This window comes from Urocitellus parryii, chromosome 4 (genome assembly GCF_045843805.1).
Source record: "Urocitellus parryii isolate mUroPar1 chromosome 4, mUroPar1.hap1, whole genome shotgun sequence".
In the NCBI taxonomy this organism is placed as follows: Eukaryota; Metazoa; Chordata; class Mammalia; order Rodentia; family Sciuridae; genus Urocitellus; species Urocitellus parryii.
Window position 1 is genome coordinate 46,918,028 of NC_135534.1, and position 19,861 is coordinate 46,937,888.

The 19,861-nt window shown below is 35.5% G+C and overlaps 1 protein-coding gene across 1 annotated transcript in view; it reads left to right on the forward strand.

Annotated features, from left to right (window-relative positions):
* Pik3c2a (phosphatidylinositol-4-phosphate 3-kinase catalytic subunit type 2 alpha) overlaps window positions 1–19,861 on the forward strand; it is a 113,339-nt gene that overhangs the window by 15,083 nt on the left and 78,395 nt on the right. Inside the window, exon 2 of the mRNA XM_026398977.2 lies at window positions 8,865–9,991. Within this exon, the coding sequence (XP_026254762.2) occupies window positions 8,930–9,991 (1,062 nt within the window). The 5' untranslated portion in view covers window positions 8,865–8,929. The remainder of the gene's footprint in view (window positions 1–8,864; window positions 9,992–19,861) is intronic.

The following is a 19,861-nucleotide window of genomic DNA, read 5'->3' on the forward strand; positions in this document are numbered from 1 at the left end:
TTTTCTTCACTGGAAAGTAATGATGTTTGTCCATTGTTTTTGGTTCCTGTTCCTTAACTTATAATTGCTAATCTTGCACTAGACCATTTTGGCTTTTGAGTATTTGAAATGTGATTAGTCTTTTTATTTTTTTTAAGAGAGAGAGAGAGTGTGTGGTGTGTGTGTGTGTGTGTGTTTTGAGAGAGAGAGAGAATTTTAATATTTATTTTTTAGTTTTCGGCAGACACAACATCTTTGTTTGTATGTGGTGCTGAGGATCGAACCTGGGCCGCACGCATGCCAGGCGAGCGTGTTACCACTTGAGCCACATCCCCAGCCCTGTGATTAGTCTTAATAGAGATGTAATAAGTGTAAAATATACACTAGATTTTGAAGACTTAGTATTAAAGAATACAAAATATCCCACTCATTTTTGTATCAATTATCTGTTGAAATGATAATTTGGAAAAACAAGATTAAGTAAAATTAATGTATTGTTAATCTCATGTATTTGTTTTCGTTAATGTTGTCATAGAAAATTTTAAGTTATATGTGGCATGCATTCCGCTTTTATTGGGCAGAATAAATTCACACCCAGAGTCTGGATACTCTTTATTTTATTGTTGGTTTTTAAAAGTGTTCAGTAAGCTTGATACATTTTTTAAAATTAGTTAATTAATTTTTTATGTGGTGCTGAGGGTCAAACCCAATGTCTCACATGTGCTAGGCAAGCACTCTACCACTGAGCCACAACCCCAGCCCTCTTCATTTATTTTTGTGATGAATTTGTACAGTGTCTAATACCAAAGAACTTATAGTTTTTTACTTATTTATTTTCTTTCTTCTATGAATCAGTGATAGGAGAATATTATCTTCTCATGTACTGGGTTTTTCCTTTTAACAGTGATGGAACACCTCCTGTTTTTAGTTTTCTATTGCCATCTCCCTCCTAGTTTTCAATATAACCGATTCCCTGCACTTATTTATTCTAAACTCAACCACTTAAAGGTTTTTCAGTAAAGGTTGAATTATTAATACATAGAGGTTTTTTAACCTGTTATTTTGGTTTCATAATTGAACTTTTCTTTGATGAAAGGAATATTGTCTTTTGTTCTGTAGTCATTGATGCATTCATTTAACAACCATTAGAAGTCTTGAGTGAAGAGGATTCATAAAGTAAGAGTTCTTGTCCTCAGTGAAATTACCAATTTGCTAGTCATTTGGTGATGTGATGCTGAGAATCGAACCCAGTGCCTCACACATTCAAGGCAAGCGCTCTACCACTAAGCCACAACCCTAACCCTGAAAGTTAATATTTATAAGGAATAAATTGTGTTAATTTAGACATGTACCAATTTGAGATAACTTAAAAAATATGTGTATGACTTAAAAATATGAGTCCTGAATATACCACTTGCTAGCTTCTATGAGTTTAGTTAGATCATATACATTAGGTGCTTAAGTTTCTTCTTCTTTTTTGGTACCTGGGATTGAACCCAGGGGTGCTTAACCACTGAGCCATATCCCCAACCCCCTTTACCCTTCTCCCCCACTTTTAAAATATATTTTATTTAAAGACAGGGTCTCCCTAAATTGCTTTAGGCATTATTAAGTTAATGAAGCTAGTTTTGAACTTGTGATCCTCTTGCCTCAGCCTCCAGGTCACTGGGATTATGGCGTGGCCTGGCAAGTTTCTTCATTTGTAAACTAGGGATAGTAATAGTAGTTACTTTATAAAAGTTGTGAGACAGTGCCGGGAGGTGCAGAGGGTTGAGGGGAAGAATAGAGGTATTTTGGATTAGACAGAGGGAGGTGAAGGGAGGGGAGGGGGCGTGGGGTTAGGAATGATAGTAGAATGAATTGGACATTATTACCTATGTGCGTATATGATTACATGACCTGTGTAACTCTACATTATGTACAACCAGATGAATGAGAAGTTACACTTCATTTATGTATGATGTGTCAAAATGCATTCTACTGTCATGTGTAACTACTTAGAACAAATAAAAAATATATTAAAAACAGTGTGAAAGTTAAATTAGTTAATTTAAGGAGTTAATTAACTAAAGGAATGTATACCATATAGCATCTATGCATTTCTGTCTCTACCTAGAGATGTGTAGTTTTTGTTTTGTTTTTGCAGTACTGGGGATTAAACTCTGGGATGCTCTACCACCTTTTTATTTTTATTTTGAGACAGGATCTTGCTAAATTGCTGGCTTACCTCAAATTTGTGGTCCTCCTGCCTCAGTGTCCCAAGTTGCTGGGATTATAGGCATGTACCACCCCATCAGGAAAGATACGTAGATATTTACTACAATTTTATCAAACATTTTCCATGGTTACTTAGTCACCATGAGTATGGTATTACATTCCATTCCACATAGGTATCATAATTTAGTTTTCTTTAAGGTTCATTGTTATTTTAGAGGAGGAGTTATCTATTTTTTTAATATTTATTTTTTACTTGTAGTTGGATACAATATTGTTAATTAATTAATTTATTTTTATGTGGTGCTGAGGATTGAACCCACAGCCTCACCCATGCTATGGGAGCACTCTACCATTGAGGCAAGCCCCAAACCCCAAGCCCCACGAGTTATCTATTATTGAACTCAAGTAATAGTTACTCCTTTTTCTTAAGTATCTCTAGTTTTTAAAATCAGAAAGCATTTAGATGGGTAGCAAGACTGACCTTTTTTTTTTTCTGAGATTTAAATTTAAATTGTAAATGAATGTCACTTAAGAAGCCAAGAGCTTTTAATAATCTGTTTTGTGATATGCAAATGGTGTCCAAAAGTTTAATTGCCCTCTTTAAAAGATTTTTTTTGTTGGTTGTTGTTTTTAAGAATTTTTTAGCTACAGCCTTGTGTTTTTCACTGGGTTTCTTTATGTTGGGAAAATTTTGGCAGATGATATACATTTCTCATTCAAAAGCGAGTTATCTTTCCCATCTTGAATTAGGGGAACATTAACATCCAAGTTTTTATTTTGAATTAGCATGTGGGAAATTATTTCCTGCTAAATGTTTGCCATCAAATGGAGCTTTATTTTAAAAAATTAATGGAGCATGCCAGTGTAGCAGCCCCAGAAAAATAGCTAAAGCACGGGGTTACTTTTGGACAATCTTTTAAGTCCTTTTATTGTCGTTTGAATACACATGGATGATAATTCTTTGGAAAACTAAAATATGGTAATTTAGCTGCCAACAGATAGCTCTCAATTACTATGTTTAACATATGATTAGCAAATAAATTGGTGATGTGAAAACAAAAACACATTCATAGTTAAAATATATTTCAAACTATTTTATACCTTTGTTAGTAAATGAGTTAACATTTATTTGAAATGTCCCCCTTAGTCATTCATTACCAATTATGGTAAGCATGAGAAGACTTAAATAACAAATTGGCTTTATACTTGTGGAAGGTGAATTACAGTTAGGTATCTTTTTGTAAAATGCTATTTTGTTTTAATGCATGATTATATGAAAAATAGGAAATGTTGGGTTAGTGACAGAGAGAGAACTTATTTAACATTTGTGAAGCACTAGTTCAATCCTGAAAAACTGGGGAGTGGGAGGAAGAGAGAGTGAGAGAAAGAAAAGAATAGGAAAATATGGTATTCAATAACAGGTGATTACACTCTACTCATTGCTCCTGTCATATTATTCATACTCTTATGCCATCTGAAATGCTTTCTACAATTCTAACAGCCTGCATTCCCTTGTGTTAAAACATATATTCAATAACTTAAGTTTATCCTTCCTTCCTTCCTTCCCTCCTTAGTACTAGGCATCAAACCCTCATGTATGCTAGGCAAGTACTCTGCAACTGAACTTCATCCCCACCCTTTTGTCTTTTGAGGCAGGGTTTTGTTAAGTTGCTCTCAGGCTGGCCTGGAACTTGAGATCCTCCTGCCAAGGTCACCCCAGTAGCTGGGAGTACAGGCATGTGCCACCACATTAGACTTAGTTCCATTTTTATTAAGCAGAATGCCTCTGTGTGTGTGTGTGTGTGTGTGGTGTTGGGGATTGAACTCAGGGCCTTGAGAATGCTAGACAAGTGCCCTATGACAGCTAAAACCCTTTTTAAAAATTTTATTGAGGTCTTGCTACTAAGTTGCTTTGGCTGTCCTCAGATTTACAATTCTCCTGTCTCAGATTCCTGTATAGCTGGGATTGCAGGCGTACACCACCATGCCTGGCTCAAAATGGTTTTAAATGTGGAGAACTAGGCAAATGAACAAGTAGGTCTTTGCATTTAAGCCTATTTTAGCCTGTTGAATAGATGTCTGGGTTACCATGGCAGAAACCATCATTTGAAACCATCTTAAGCAAACAAAACAACCTAGTGGTATACAATGAAGAGTTTGTCCTAGAGCATGGTTAGATCCAAATGCTTAATGTAAGATTATCCAGAATACATCTTATTTCTCATTTACCTCTGTTTTCTTCTGGCTTGGAAGCATTCTTAGGCATCTCCTTAAGTAGCGACAAAGATGGGCATAACAGTGTGAGTTTACATCCCATCAGTTTAGCAATCTCAAACAAAAGTTGCCTTTCCAAATAGTTTCAGCAGAAGTCCTGGTGTTAGTACTGATGAGCTGGATTTGGATCCTCCAAAGCATTTGAGGGTGTGAAAATGTGGGGATTGAGAATGGTCCATTCCTGGGCTGGGGTTGTATCTCAGTGATAAAGTACTTGCCTGGCATGTGTGGGGCACTGGGTTCTATCCTTAGCACCACATACATACATATATACATTCATACATAAATGTATTAAGTCTATTTACAACTAAAAATATATATATTAAAGAAAAAAAGAATGTACTATTCCTGTTTTAATTAAATGGGATAAAAGGGAGATAAACAATCTGTAAAAAAGAAGCTAGAGGTCCTATTACTAGATGCAAGGATGTCAACCAAGTAGGCAAAAGGGTTTGCAATATATCTACCTTGGATACCTAGAAAGCAAGAAAGCCTCTTTTTATGTCCCATGTTTTTTCCCCAGGTAGAGTGTGGGCTTAGCATGTTCAAGGCCCTGAGTTCCATCCACAGAACTGCCAAAAATACAGAAAAGAATTGATAAAAATTTTTTGTTGAGCTAAAAACATAAATTTTGATGAGAGTGCTTAGGAAAAGCTTCAGAGAGGAGATGGTATTTTAATTGGGCCCTGAAAGGCAAGTAGAATTTTTCAAGGCACAATGTATAAAGAAAGGAGTCAGTCATTTTGAGAAGTTTCTAGGTCAATCATTTGAGAAGTTTGGCAGTGAAAGTAGAAAATTAAAATGAAAGCCACTATAGTCTTAAAAGAGAATGTTAAGATTTCCCTCCCCCTTCTCAATATGGAGGACACTTAAGCATTTTTACGGCAACTAAAGGAGAAATTAACAGTGCAAAAGAGGCAACCACTGATAAAGAAGTATAGGGGAATTCAGTGAGATTAATAAGGATATGAGTGGAGAAGGTAGCCTGAGAAAGGAAAAGTATTCCTTCTAGAGAAGGAAAATGGTTGTGGTGGCAGCAGTAGCAGAAGTTAAGACAAAAATGCATTGTTAGTTTTTAAGTGGCTTTAGTTTTATTAATTTAAATGAATGGGTTGTGGTTTAGTGGTACAGCACTTGCCTGAAGTAATTGCCTGAGTTCTATTCCTAGCACTTCAGAAAAAATAAAATAAAAACTAAATGAATCAGAAAAGATTTATCAGTTACTGCTTTGTAATAAACCATTCCAGAATGATTGTGTGGATTAGCTATCTGGACTGAGTTTATCTGGGTGGTTTCTTCTGTGTCTTACTTTGGGTCAATCATGAGTCTGATGTCATTTGGAGTGTGGTGGATGGTCTAAGATGGTGGCTTTATCACATTAGTGGTTTTTGCTGGCAGTTGACCAAGCTTTCTTTTCTCTCCTACTTCTCTTTCATTCTCAGTGAGTATTAATTCAGATGACAGTAGTTGCAGTTCAAGAGAGGAAGAACCCAGTAAGGTCTCTTATGACCTAGTCTTGAAACTCCAACACTATCACTTTTCCCATATTTTATTGGTCAAAGCAAGTCACAAGACCCATTCAGATTAAGAGAGTTGAGAAATAGAAGTCTATACTAGTGGGACAAGAAAATCATGTTGTAAAGGAATGTGTGTATTCAAGTGGGTGAATTTGTGCCCATTTCCCCCAACTGAACATTTTATTGTGAAGGTTTTCAGTTACAGCAGCTGAGTTGAAACTGTAAAGCAAAATACCCATGTACCTAACATCTGTTCTATACTTGCCTTATCACATATTTATCCATCTGTCATCCCTCTATCCATTAATTCATATTTTTATGCACTTAAAAGTAAGTTGCACACATGAATACTTTGTGTGCAGTATTATCAAGAGTTCAATGTTTATTTATTGTTTTGGGGTTTTGTTGTTGTTGTTGTTATTGTTGTTGTTTTGGTACTGGGGATTGAACCCAGGGATGTTTTACCACTGATCTACATCCCCAGCCCTTTTTTTGGGGGGGGGGGCGGTGAGCCTACCAGGGATTGAATTCAGGGACATTCAACTACTGAGCCACATCCCCAGCCCTGTTTTGTATTTTTTTAGAGATAGGGTGTCACTGAGTTGCTTAGTGCCTCGCTGTTGCTGAGGGTGGCTTTGAACTCATTATCCTTCTGTCTTAGCTTCTTGAGCTGCTGGAATTACAGGGATGCACCACCATTCCTGGCTCTCTGTCCTTTTTATTTTTAATTTGAGACAGAGTTTTACTAAATTGCTTAGGGGAATAGGACTGTGCCTCTGTGTCCAGCCTTTGTCTTTCCTTTTCTCTTGATGTAAAATTTAAGTATAATGAAGCATACAAGTTTCAAGTATACATCATGACTATGTTTTGCAGTCTACTGTGGAAGGTAAAAAATTGGAATAACTTTTCAACAAATATATGAAAGAATTGCAAATAGTCCAAAGAAATTACGAGGATATTCCTTGAATACCTCTTTCTGTATGTCCTCATTGTTAACATTTTTTTAAATACTTTTTTTAGTTGTAGATTGACACAATACCTTTATTTATTTTTATATGGTGCTGAGGATCGAACCCAATGCCTCACATATGCTAGTCAAGTGCTCTACCACTGAGGTAAAACAGCAACATTTTTTTTTCCTGTTTGTTATTAACTAAACACCTAAATTTTCATTTTTTTAAAATAAGATCTTTTGTTTCTTTCATAATTTATTTTTTAGGTGGACACAATGTCTTTATTTTACATTTATGTGGTGCTGAGGATCGAACCCAGTGCTTCGTGCATGCTAGGTGAACGCTCTACCATTGAGCTATAATCCCAGCCCCCTAAATTTTCATTTGTATTATATTAATTTGAATTTATTTTGGGGTTTTCCCTGTCTCCTTTCATCAGACTCTTCTTGAACATGTATTATAGAAAAACATTAATGTTTGCTAGGAGGGAAAAACATGGGACATAAACAGAGGCTTTCTTGCTTTTTAGGTATCCAAAGTATATTGCAGACTGGATTAGATTAATAATAAATAGCATTTATTTAGTGCTTATGCTCAGGGTCAACATAAGTATTTTAGTTGCATTATTTCATTTAATCTATATGATAATTTTTTTTTAAATTCCAGTACTGGGAATTGAATCCAGACCTTCACATATATTAGGCAAGTACTCCACCTAAGCTACATCCCCTAACCCTTTCTGTTTTTTATTGTGAGATAGGTTCTCACTAAGTTATTTATGGCCTTGCCAAATTGCTGAAGCTGGCCTCAAACTTGAGATCCTCCTGCTTCAGCCTCCCAAATCACTGGCATTACAGGTATGCACCACTGTGCCTGACAAAGGACTTTTTTTGTATGTATGGTGCTGGGAATTGAACTCAGGGCCTTGTGCATGTGAGGCAAGCACTCTACCAACTGAACTATATCCTCAGCCCTGATTCAATGGTTTTTAAAGGAAAAAATTTTTATATTATAACTTGACTTAACTGCAGATAATCAGAACAGAAGTGTGATCAAATCTATGTGACAATTTAGTCATAACCTTTGAGTAGAATCTTTTTTTTAATATTGTTTTAGTTGTAGTTGAACACAATAGCTTTATTTTATTTTTTTAAATATTTTATTTTTTAGTTGTAGTTGGACATAATACCATTATTTTATTTATCTTTATGTGGTGCTAAGGATCGAACCCAGCGCCCCACATGTGCTAGGCGAGCGCTCTACTGCTGAGCCACAACCCTAGCCCCTGAGTAGAATCTTACAGGTTCTTAAGGCCTTAACACTTTTATTATTGTAAGCTACATTACAGTGTACATTTTTAGTAAGTATAGAATAGTGTAAATTCTTAATCAGTTTTTTTCACATATTTTGATTAAATAATCATTCCTTATCTTACTGACTAGGTATCTAATTGGCTTTTGAGCAGTTTGATAGCAAAAGGCTCACAAATAGCAAAAGGATTGCACCCATTTTAGACTTGCTATTTTCGTAACAGTAAACCCTATCTGAACTCTTGAAAATATGTGACTAGCACTTAAGACGTTTCATGCCAAGAATTCTGCTAAAAGTACCACTGGTTAATGGCAGTCATGTGACAGCTGAAATGAAAACTTTTTAAGTTCATTTATTGTGCCAGCTTTCCTGTTAGGTCAGCAAATGGAATAAAGTCATGTGTGTCTAAACATCTTACTTAACCAGTAGTGTATCAGGTCTTAAGGATTCTTTCATTCAGATTCACCCAAATGTTCATTTTATTTTATTTACTTGGTAGTGTATTTTTGTAAGTGGCCTCAAATTTTAAATCATATGGGTGTAGGTTTCAAACAAAATAAAATTTATTTATGTTTAGAAAATCTAATTGAGTGTTATTTATTTTTATGTATAGGTCTTGCTATTTTGGAAGCTACGAGAAAAAAGTAGATAGGAGAAGGTTTGGTCTTTTTAGTGGACATGGCTCAGATATCCAGCAACAATGGATTTAAACAGTGTTCTTCACAGCTGGAACCAACAAGAACAAAAGATGTGGACAAACAAGAAGCATTACAGATGGAAGCAGAAGCTTTAGCAAAACTGCAAAAGGACAGACAAGTGACTGACAAGCAGAGAGACTTTGAGTTGTCAAGCAGTACCAGACAAAAAGCACAAGTTTTTAATAAACAGGATTATGATCTCATGGTGTTTCCTGAATCAGATTCCCAAAAAAGAGCAGTTGATATTGATGTAGAAAAGCTCACCCAAGCCGAACTTGAAAAACTATTGTTGGATGACAGTTTTGAAAGTAGAACACCTGTATTGCCAGTTACTCCTGTTCTGAGCCCTTCATTTTCAGCACAGCTCTATCTTAGACCTAGTATTCAGAGAGGACAGTGGCCCTCTGGCTTATCTGGGCCTTCCACTTATACTTTACCTTCTATTTATCCTTCAACTTACAGTAAACAGGCTGCATTCCAGAATGGCTTCAACCCACGAATGCCTACTTTTCCATCTTCAGAACCTATATATTTAAGGCTTCCAGGACAGTCTCCATATTTTCCATATCCTTTGACACCTGCCACACCCTTTCATCCACAAGCAACTTTACCAATCTATCGACCAGTAGTCAGTCCTGACATGGCAAAACTATTTGACAAAATAGCTAGCACATCAGAATTTTTAAAAAATGGGAAAGCAAGGACGGATTTGGAGATAACAAATTCAAAAACTACAGTCAGCAATCTACAGGTATCTCCAAAGTCTGAGGACATCAGTAAATTTGACTGGTTAGACCTGGATCCTCTAAGTAAGCCAAAAGTGGACAATGTGGAAGTAGTAGACCATGAAGAAGATAGAAATGTTCCAAGTTTGCTAGCAAAGGATCCCTGGGATGCTGTTCTTCTTGAAGAACGATCACCAGCAACTTGTCACCTTGAAAGAAAGGTGAATGGAAATTCCCTTTCTGGGGCAACTGTAACAAGAAGCCAGTCTTTAAATATTCGAGCAACTCAGCTTACTAAAGTCCAGGGCCAAATACAGGTATAGTTTTTTCTTACTACTCAAATTTAGCAGTGAAACATAAGAGTTCATATTTGTGTGCATAATTTATTGGGAAAAAGAAATATTTTTCATTTAGAATTTTGTTTTTATTTGCTCCCAAGGATTCTTTTAATTCTTTGGTTGTGTGGCAAATAATTAAATGTGAAGAGGCCAGTTGAAAAATCCCTTACCTTTAATGTTGTCTTTTCTAAGATTATAAAGACCTAATCAGGATCTGATTGTCACCAAGAGGCATTTAAGATCTTTTTTGTCTCTGTTTCCTCGTATAAGATTTCTTCTTTCTCCCCTTCTTCCCTACGCCCTACTTCCTGTCTTGCAATATTGGGGATTGAACCCAGGGGCACTCTACCACTGAGCTACATCCCCAGCCCTTTTTATTCATTTTTTTAAAAAAAAATTTCTTAAGATGATACCTCAAAATAATATATGTGTGTCCTGGGAATGTTTAAATCTCATCCTCACTTTATAAGTCTCATTTTCATCACTTTAGTATGAATCATCACTTGCCTAATTAAATTAGCACCTTACCTACTATTTTGGTTTTGGGAGTCAACAAACATCTAGGAAAGGAAGAACAGATTTTGTAGTATTTGTCTAGTCTTGAGATGGAGATGTCAAATATTTTCAGTTTTGGGGGATGGGTAGCTGCCTAGAACTTGGAGATGTTTGGGTTCTGGAAAGTTGCAGACTTAATATCAAAGAAAAGGAAGCCTTTGATGGTGTAGGGAGCTAAGAACAGGCTCAACCCTCCCATTCATAGAAGACAGACCCCCTGATTATCCAGATAATCCAAAATGAGCATCCAGGTCATTTTGAAACAATCCTGCTCTTTATATCTCATTTCTCTATGTATGCATTCACAATTCTACAATGTATGCATCATAGCCACAATAGATAGCTTAAAGGTAATAGAAATGTTTCTAAATGGCTTTAGTTTATCTCAATGTCTATATATTTTAATTTTTAACCTTAAAATGTCATTTATCTACTAAAGGAAACATTATCCCTGGTGAGCAGAGATTACCATTCCAAATATACTGACTGCAGTTATCTTCTCCTTTTTTTATTATTAAATTTTTAACTGATTCATAAAAAATAAGTGTCATATATGTTTATGGGGTACCATGTAATGTTTTGATGCATGTATATATTCTGTAATGTTTAAATCAGACTAAACATCTTTATCACCTCATTTATCATTTATTTATGGTGAAACATTCAAAATGCTTTCTAGTTTTTTAAAATATGCAGTAGATTATTATTATCTATGTTCACCTCAATGTGAAGTAGAACACCAGAACTTACTCTTATCTATAACTTAGTATTAATTGATTAGTCTTTCTCAATTCTTTCTTCCCCCTTGTTAAGATACAGTTATCATTTTAAACAAATTGAGGTTTCTGGGTATTCAGGTTATTTCCTGCTCAAAGATCCAGGACTGGAACTCTGATCCAAAAACTTACATGCTTTTTATGTATTGTACATATTCAAACTGAACCCCCCACCCTACTTTTTTTTCCCCCAATAATTACTGAGACAGTAGGAAATTCATAAGAATCCTATGAAGCCAGAGTAGTCCATCCCAATTTTATAGTTGAGGAAACTGGGATGCAAAGAAGCTAAGGAATTATTGTTAATATTTTGGTATAATACTGGTATTTCAGTTAGTTGAATGAGCTCTTATATTTTAGGGATGTATATTTTGAAAAACTTACAAAGGTAATCATATTACTTGTAGCTTTAATAAATTGGAATGAGATATTGGTATTTAGGTTTATAAATGAAACAAGATTGGCCATGTTAATAATTGTTGAAGCTGATGATAGATACATGGATGTTTATTATATTGACCTACTTTGTGTGTGTTTTTGAGAATTTCCATTATAACAAATTAGAGGTCAAGAAAAAGGCAACAGACTATTTGTAAAAAGCAAAGGTCTGGTATTCATGTTGTTTTGGGAGTAGTACCTTGTTACAGGAGATATTCAGAGAGTCACCTTCTTAAACTTAGTTATAGGTTTCCTGCAAAGTTTAGACCTACTCATTTCTGATTGTTGTAGGATTCTTGTGGCGTTGGGGAGAGAGTGTGGAAAGATGTCTTGTCTTTAAAAAACTTTCCAACCAGAATACTCCCTTGGTGTGGCATTTGGGACCTTTTGACAAGATGACTTAAGTGTCCTCATGCTTCAGGAGCCTATGAAATTGGGAATGTGGCAAGACTAATAATAAAGTATAAAAATAGAGTACCCTGGGAACAGTTTCATTTTAGACCCAAATCCCTAACATAGATTGCTAATGCTTTTATTGTGAAACTCAACTTCCTTTCCCTGCTGCCCTCTTGAATTTAGACTAGTCACTTCCAGTTCAACATATGTGTTCTCCACCCTTTCCTTTGGTAGGGGCGTGACACCCGTGTACATTTCCCCGCATACATTTTTTCTTGTTCATTTTTAAAAAATATTTTATTAGTTGTTGATGTACCTTTATTTATTTGTGAGAATTGAACCCAGTGCTTCACACATGCTAGGCAAGCATTCTACCACTGAGCCCCAGTCCCTCTTTTTCATTTTTATTATTTGTCATAAAACCATCATTATATTTTCTTTATTTGGGTGAAAGTATTTTACAGGAATAATGAAGGTAAGTTGTTTTCTGAAGATAAGATGTTCCCCAACAAGATGTAGGTAATCAGATCACATGGTTGTCACAGAGAACTGCTAATTGCTCAAACTCTAGAAATTTATAACTAGGCTTCTGTGCAGGATCAGTTTTAACAGGAACATGTTCTTAGATTTTAAAGTATGAGGAAAGGATTGAAGAAGTCTATCTGATGCATGACTGAGGTGTTATACAGTTGTTACATTACAATCAATTCTATGAAAACCCTATCTAATAATTATATTTGAGCACTACATTCTAAGAGGGCTCACCAATGTGTTTCAATAAGAGAAGACTACAGTATTCAGGATCTAGAAGTTATGCAGACTTTTTGTTGAAGAAATAGTAATTGAATAAAAGTCATTTTCTTGATCTGAGTTTCTTTATTTATGAAATTATTGGTTAGACCAGATGATTTCTGAGGGCCTTTTGGGGAATAATAGTTAAATTTTGGAAAGTTGCCATGTAAAAGAGAAAGTGAATTTTTGTTTTGTTTTGTTCTGTATTTTGGACATAGGTTTTCAAGCCAATCCAGGGAGCAGAATATCTGAAAGTCACTATGTTGTTTTAAAATAGAATGAAATACAGAATACTAAAATTTTTAACATATTGAGCATATTTGTGCTACATTAGACAACAATTTGTGCCATATATATTTTGGGAGCAAGAAGAGTCTGGTACTAGGGATTGTGCCTAGTACTCGGGCACTCTACCACTGAGTACATCCCCAATCCTTTATATTTTTCCTTTTGAAATAGGGGCTCACTAAATTGCTGAGGCTGGCCTTGAACTTACCATCCTCTTATCTCAGCCTCCAGAGTAGCTAGGATTACAGGCTGTGCCACTGTACCTGATTTGTGCTAGATTTTAATCAAGACAAGTGGTAGCAGATGCTGAAAGTTAAAATATGTTGTATAGTAAAGCTTAAAAATAGAGCAAATCCTATTTCTTTATATTATTTCTCCGTATGAATTAAAAAATCAGTTCAGTGCTTAATTTTTAAATTTGGTATCCTAAAAAAAGTAGAACAAGGACTAATGGAGAAGAAAATTTAAGGAGGCAGGTTGGATGGTTAAAAATCTACAAAGGAATTTATGAACATCCATTTCATACAGATTACTCTCAGGTTGTAAACAGAAATATTAGAGGCATTCAATCAGAAGCTCGATATGTACCTGTTACATATGCTACAGGAAGGATTTTTGTATTAAAGAGAAGTTCTAAGCCCTTTTATTAATATTAAGATTTCATCTTGTTTGTGTATAAGAAGAAAAGTTTGGTTTGATATAGACCAAAAGGGAGAGGTAAAGGAACATTAATAATTCAGGAAGTCTGTGGCAGAATTCATTGGCATGGAACTTTTAATTTTTCACACATGATTTATCCCTGTCCATTTACAAACTTTTCCCTGAAGTTCATACTTTGTTTGTTGGGAAATAATATTGCAATGCCTAAGGTTTTTTTTTTTTTTAATAATTACTTTATGTACTTAAATGTTCATTTCCTGTCAGAAATTTGCTTTGTGGTAAAAATTCAGAAGGGTATTTTTCTTCTCACTCAGCAAGCTTACTTCCTGTTTCCTTCTAGTGTCTTTTGTTTTGTTAATAATAATCTAAATACTTCAGTTCAAATATTTTGTGACCAACACAAGAAGGAACAATACTTAAAACTATCTTCTGGCAATTTAAGTTTAAATTAAACTTTCAGATAATAGCTATGAATTTAGCTACTTTGATCAGTTTTTAAAGGTTTTAGTAATGTATCAAATTATTTTCATAAAAGTGCTTTTGCAAAGTTCTATGGATTTTGGCTCTTTCTAAAAGTTAATTGTATTAACAGTATAAGCATTTATGTCCTCATTGGCAGAATATGTATCATTAATTTTAAAGAAGGAAAGTTAAAATATGATTTTTATTGTCTAACTGAGTGTATTTGAATAATTCACTGAAGTCTCTTTGGAATATCTTTAAAAATCCAGATAAGGATGTAACCAATTTTGTTCTAAATGGTAATTGATATACTTAATGTTTGTGGTACATTTATTGAAAATTTGGTGCTTTGTTCCAACTAATTTCTGAGTGATATGACCCAAACCTTTAAATTCTTATAGGCATGAAGCTTTCCTATACAGTACTCTTGTAACTGCTTTTTCTTTTTTATCACAGAATGTACTGATGAATATTCTGTGAGTTATTTTAAACCTTTATGACTTTCCTTGAATCCCCAAACCTACCTCTACAACCTACCACCTCATCTGTATAGATAATATAGATATAGATGTACACACACACACACATATACACTTATTTATGTACTTATTTTAACTGAAGTTATGTTAACTCATCCACTTCAAATTTCCCTCTTTTTTTCTGGTTTGGAGGGAAGAGATTCTTTCCATTTTTAAAAGCCTAATCCTTTTACCTTATTGCATTTGTTCCTATTTTCCCAAAGTCATTACTCTTTAAAGAGAAATTTGTACTTACTGCCTTTCTACTCTCTTGCTATCCTTCTGGCCTCATCATGTTAGAGAAACTTCTTTGTGGTAACATTAATACTAATTTCCAATTCAATGACCATCTACTTTCCAAGTGATGAATATACTTCCTAGTTTTTGTCCTGTGATCTTTGACTCATTCTCCTTTGTCTAGCCTTCCAATGTAGGTATTTTCCCCAAAATTTTGTCTTGGTTATGTTTAAAAACAGATTGTTCTCCCATGGTCAGTACTTTACTTTTTTGTGAGTGTGTGCTGGGAATCGAACCCAGGACCTTGTGCATGCAAGGCAAGCACTCTCCCAACTGAGCTATATCCCCAGCCCCGTACTTTACTTTTGAGACTCTAAAGTACTTAAATTAAAAGCTACTGATCTAGATGCTTGGAGTGATATGATTCCTTGGCTGTCTATGATTAATATGCTATGATGGTTAATTTTATGTGTTAACTGGAGTAGACCATGGACATTTGGCCAGACATTATTCTGAGGATATATATGAGGGTATTTCTGGATGAGATTAATTTTTGAATTGGTATACTGAGTAGGGCAGATCCCCATTCTAATGTAGGTGAGTCCTGTCCAATCTTTTGAGGACCCAAAGAATAATTTAGAATTTTGTTCATCTGACCACCTTGAAGCTGGGACATTGTGTTTTTGTTTTGTTTCTGCCTTTGGACTCAAAACTGCACATTTGTGTCTCCTGTGTCTCTAGTTTGTTAACTACAGATCTTGAAACTTGTCAGTTCCATAATGGCATGAGTTAATTCCTTACAATCTTACAATCAAACTAAATCAATCAATCAACCAACCAATCTCTCTTTCTCTCTCTTGGAGACACTAGTTCTATGCCCCCCCAAAATCATAAAGAGACTGTCCCCTGTTGATGGAACTTAGTCCCAAGTCCCATTTAACCGAGGTGTTATTCTTGCAATGTTCCTGATGAATGCTGACAGCAATTAGCAAAGTGAGAAATTTTCCTGAAGAAAATTTATAGAAACCCCCAAACTTTGTTTCTAGCTTGAAAAAGAATTTCTAGAATAGAATGATGCTGGAATAGAATATTTTCAGATTATGACCTATATGGATTTCCAGACACAACATATTTCCTAGAAAACTCAGTATCTTCCCTTACAAACTTCTTCGTTCTTTGGTCCATGTACTGATTATGTCTCTTTCATTCCTTGACACGTTTGAGGGAATGTAGGTATTGCAAATATTAATCATTTGCATACCTCATGTTTTAGTCTGCTTTTTGCTGCTATGACTAAAAGACCCAACCAGAATAGTTGTATAGAAGGAAAATTTTATTAGGGGCCTCAGAATTTCAAAGGTCGTGGTCCATAGATAACCCCCTCCATTCCTCAGGGCTGGAGGTGAGTCAGAACATCATGGTGGAAGAGTGTGAAAGAGGGAAGCAGAGAAAAAGGTAGCAGAGAAAAAGACTCCATTTGCCAGATACAAAATATACATCCCAGCCAGGAGTGGTGGCACATACCTATAATCCCAGTGACTCAGGAGGCTGAGGCAGAAGCCAGCCTCAGCAACTTAGTGAGCCCTGAGCAACTTAGGGAGACCCTGTCTCTAAACAAAATAATTTTTTAAAGGGCTGGGAATGTGGCTCAGTGGTTAAGCATCCCTGTGTTCAATCCTTGGTACTAAAAAACAAAACAACAAAAAATGTGTACCCACATACACATACATACATACATACATATATACATTCATACATACATGTACCCCGAAGGCATACCCGGAGGGACCCACCTCCTCTAGCCATACTCTACCTACCTTTAGCACCACTCAGTTAATCCCATCAGGGGACTAATTCACTGATTGGATTAGGACTTTGTGATTCAACCATTTCTCCTCTAAACCTTGCATTGTCTTACATGTGAGCTTTGGAGGACACTTCACATCCAAACCATAATACCTCACTTTTAAACATCTTGAGCTAGAGGGAGAGGACAAGATGTGTGTATAAATGCAGTAAAAAATAGAAAGCCTAGAGTGCCACATAAGAAATATCTTCAGGATTAATGGAGTAAAAAGATGATTTTATACTTATGATTGCTCATGTGAAGTTGGTGGGTGAAGTGTGGACTTGACTTGAAGAATTAGGTATAAAATTTTCTTATTGTTCCAGAAAGTATGGAGGAAAAAAGTACCCAAAATGTTGATGCTAATATTGAGGGTGAAATAATTGGCAGTCCAGCTATTTTTTTTTTTTAAGAAAAAGAGCTTTATTAGGAAGATGAAAATGATTGTATGTTTAAGTCCAGCTATTTTTTTACCTTTCATGGACAGAACATTTAACTTTCCAGATTCTTTTATTACCTTGATGAATGACTAGTTGCTTATTATAATGTATTTCTGTCATTATCAAAACTTATAACTTAAAAGGAAGTACCAAATTCTGAAAGGCACTGCAAAAACAAATTTTTAACTTGTTCTTTTTAGTTATACATGACAATAGAATATATTTTGACATGCATACTTAGAATATAACTTCCTATTCTTGTGATTATACATGATATGGAGTTACATGGGTTTTATTCAAAAATGAACATAGTAAAGTTATGTCTGATTCAGTCTACTGTCTTTCCCATTCACATCCTCCCTCACTTCCTCCCATGTCCCCCCATCCTAATCCAGTGAACTTCCACTCCTCCCTCCCCTCTTCCTATTGTGAGTCAGAACATTTGGCCTTTGATTTGGGGGGATTGGCTTATTTTACTTAGAATGATAGCCTCTGGTTCCATCCATTTACTGGAAAAGTCATAATTTCATTCTTCTTAGTGGCTGAGTAATATTCCATTTTGTATATGTACCACATTTTCTTCTTCCATTTATCAATTGAATGGCACCTAGGTTGGTTCCATAGCTTAGCTGTTGTGACTTGAACTGCTATGAACATTAATGTGGCTGTATCACTATAGTATGCTGATTTTAAACCCTTTGGGTATAAACCAAGGAGTGGGATAACTGGGTCAAATGGTGGTTCCATTCCAGGTTTTCCGAGGAATCTCCATACTGCTTTCCAGAATGGTTGCACCAATTTGCAGTCCCACCAACAATGTATAAGTGAACCTTTTCCCACACATCCTCACAACATTTATTGTTACATGTATTCTTAATAATTGTCATTCTGACTGGAGTGAGAGGAAATCTTAGAGTAGTTTAGATTTGCATTTCTCTAATTGCTAGTGATGTTGAACATTTTTTTCATATATTTGTTCGCTGATTCTATTTCTTTTCTGTGAAGTGTCTATTCAGTTTCTTAGTACATTTATTGGTTGAGTTATTGGTTTTGTTTTTTTTATGTTAAGGTTTTTTTAGTTCTTTATAAATCCTTTGTATGAATTATGTTTATTGATTTCCAAATGTTGAACCAACCTGGTAGAGCATTAATATCCAGGATATATAAAGAACTCAAAAAAACATTTTTCCCCTAGAGCAGACCCTTTTGTATTGGGGCAAAAAGGCAATGCTCCGTGAGCGTCTCTCCCCTGGGCCAGTGGTTGTTTCCCTCAGTTTTCTTCCTGTTCTCCTCTTAGTAGGAGTTCTTCAACATGAAAAGACAGAAGTATAAGGTATATAAGAATAAGTATAAGGTGAGAAAGGGGGGATAGATGCCTGTGAGAGTTATTCATTCATGGAAAGTCACAGGATCTTGTCTTTTGAAACCACTGGCTTTGGAGGAATCCTCAAATAGCAATGTGGAGAGAATTAGAATTAAAGTTGTTAGGGTATGAACTGAGTAGATGATTGCAGAGATGTGGGTCCACTTGGAATTTCCTTTGAAGAAGGCATATGTTGCAATGGGGAAATAAAGGCAGCTGAAACAAAAGCTTGCAAAACACTTAAACCACACTGGTGTGCTCTGCATGAGAAGGTATTTGAAATCTTTAGAATACCAAATCAGCAGGTTTCTAAACTTAGTAGAATTCTTGTAGCAGCACCACCTACAGGTCCACAGACAGAGATGGGGATGTTGGAGAGGAAGTAGAGGTCCAGCAGCAAGTCAAGGATGTACCTGACAATCCCCATACTACAGTCAGGTGAGAAGCAGCTGAGGTCATCTTTGTCTGGACCAACTGACTTGGGAAGAAGACATTTCTTCTTTTTTTAATTAAAAAAAATTTTTTAAGTGCCCCAAGAAGTGTAAGAATCTGTCTTTGAAATATGTAATATCTGGGCAGGTGCAGTAGTGTACGCTGTGATCTATAACTCGGGAGGGTAAAGCAGGATTGCAAGTTTGAAGACAGTCTGGGCGACTTACTGAGACCCTGTATAAAAAATTAAAAAACAGCTGGGGATGTAGCTCAATGGTAAAATGTCTCTGAGTTTGATCCCCAATACTGCAAATAAATTAATTAATTAAAAAAAATTTTAAGGGTTGGGGAGGTAGTTCATTGGTAGAACATCCTTGGGATCAACTCCCAGTACTTCCCCCACCCCCCAAAAATTGATATATTGTGAGGTAGATTGAGAGGAAAACATTTCAGACAAAGAACAGGATTCCTAGACAAGATAAGCTCCATTTGTGTTTTATTGAAACAGAATATTGTTCAGACTAACTGGAACATAGATATTGTTTGGGGAGTTGTAGGAAATAATATTGGATTAGATTGTTGCAGACTTGGGATATCAGATCAAAAGGATTTGCTAGGAAATATCAAATCCCATTCTTTAGTAGAG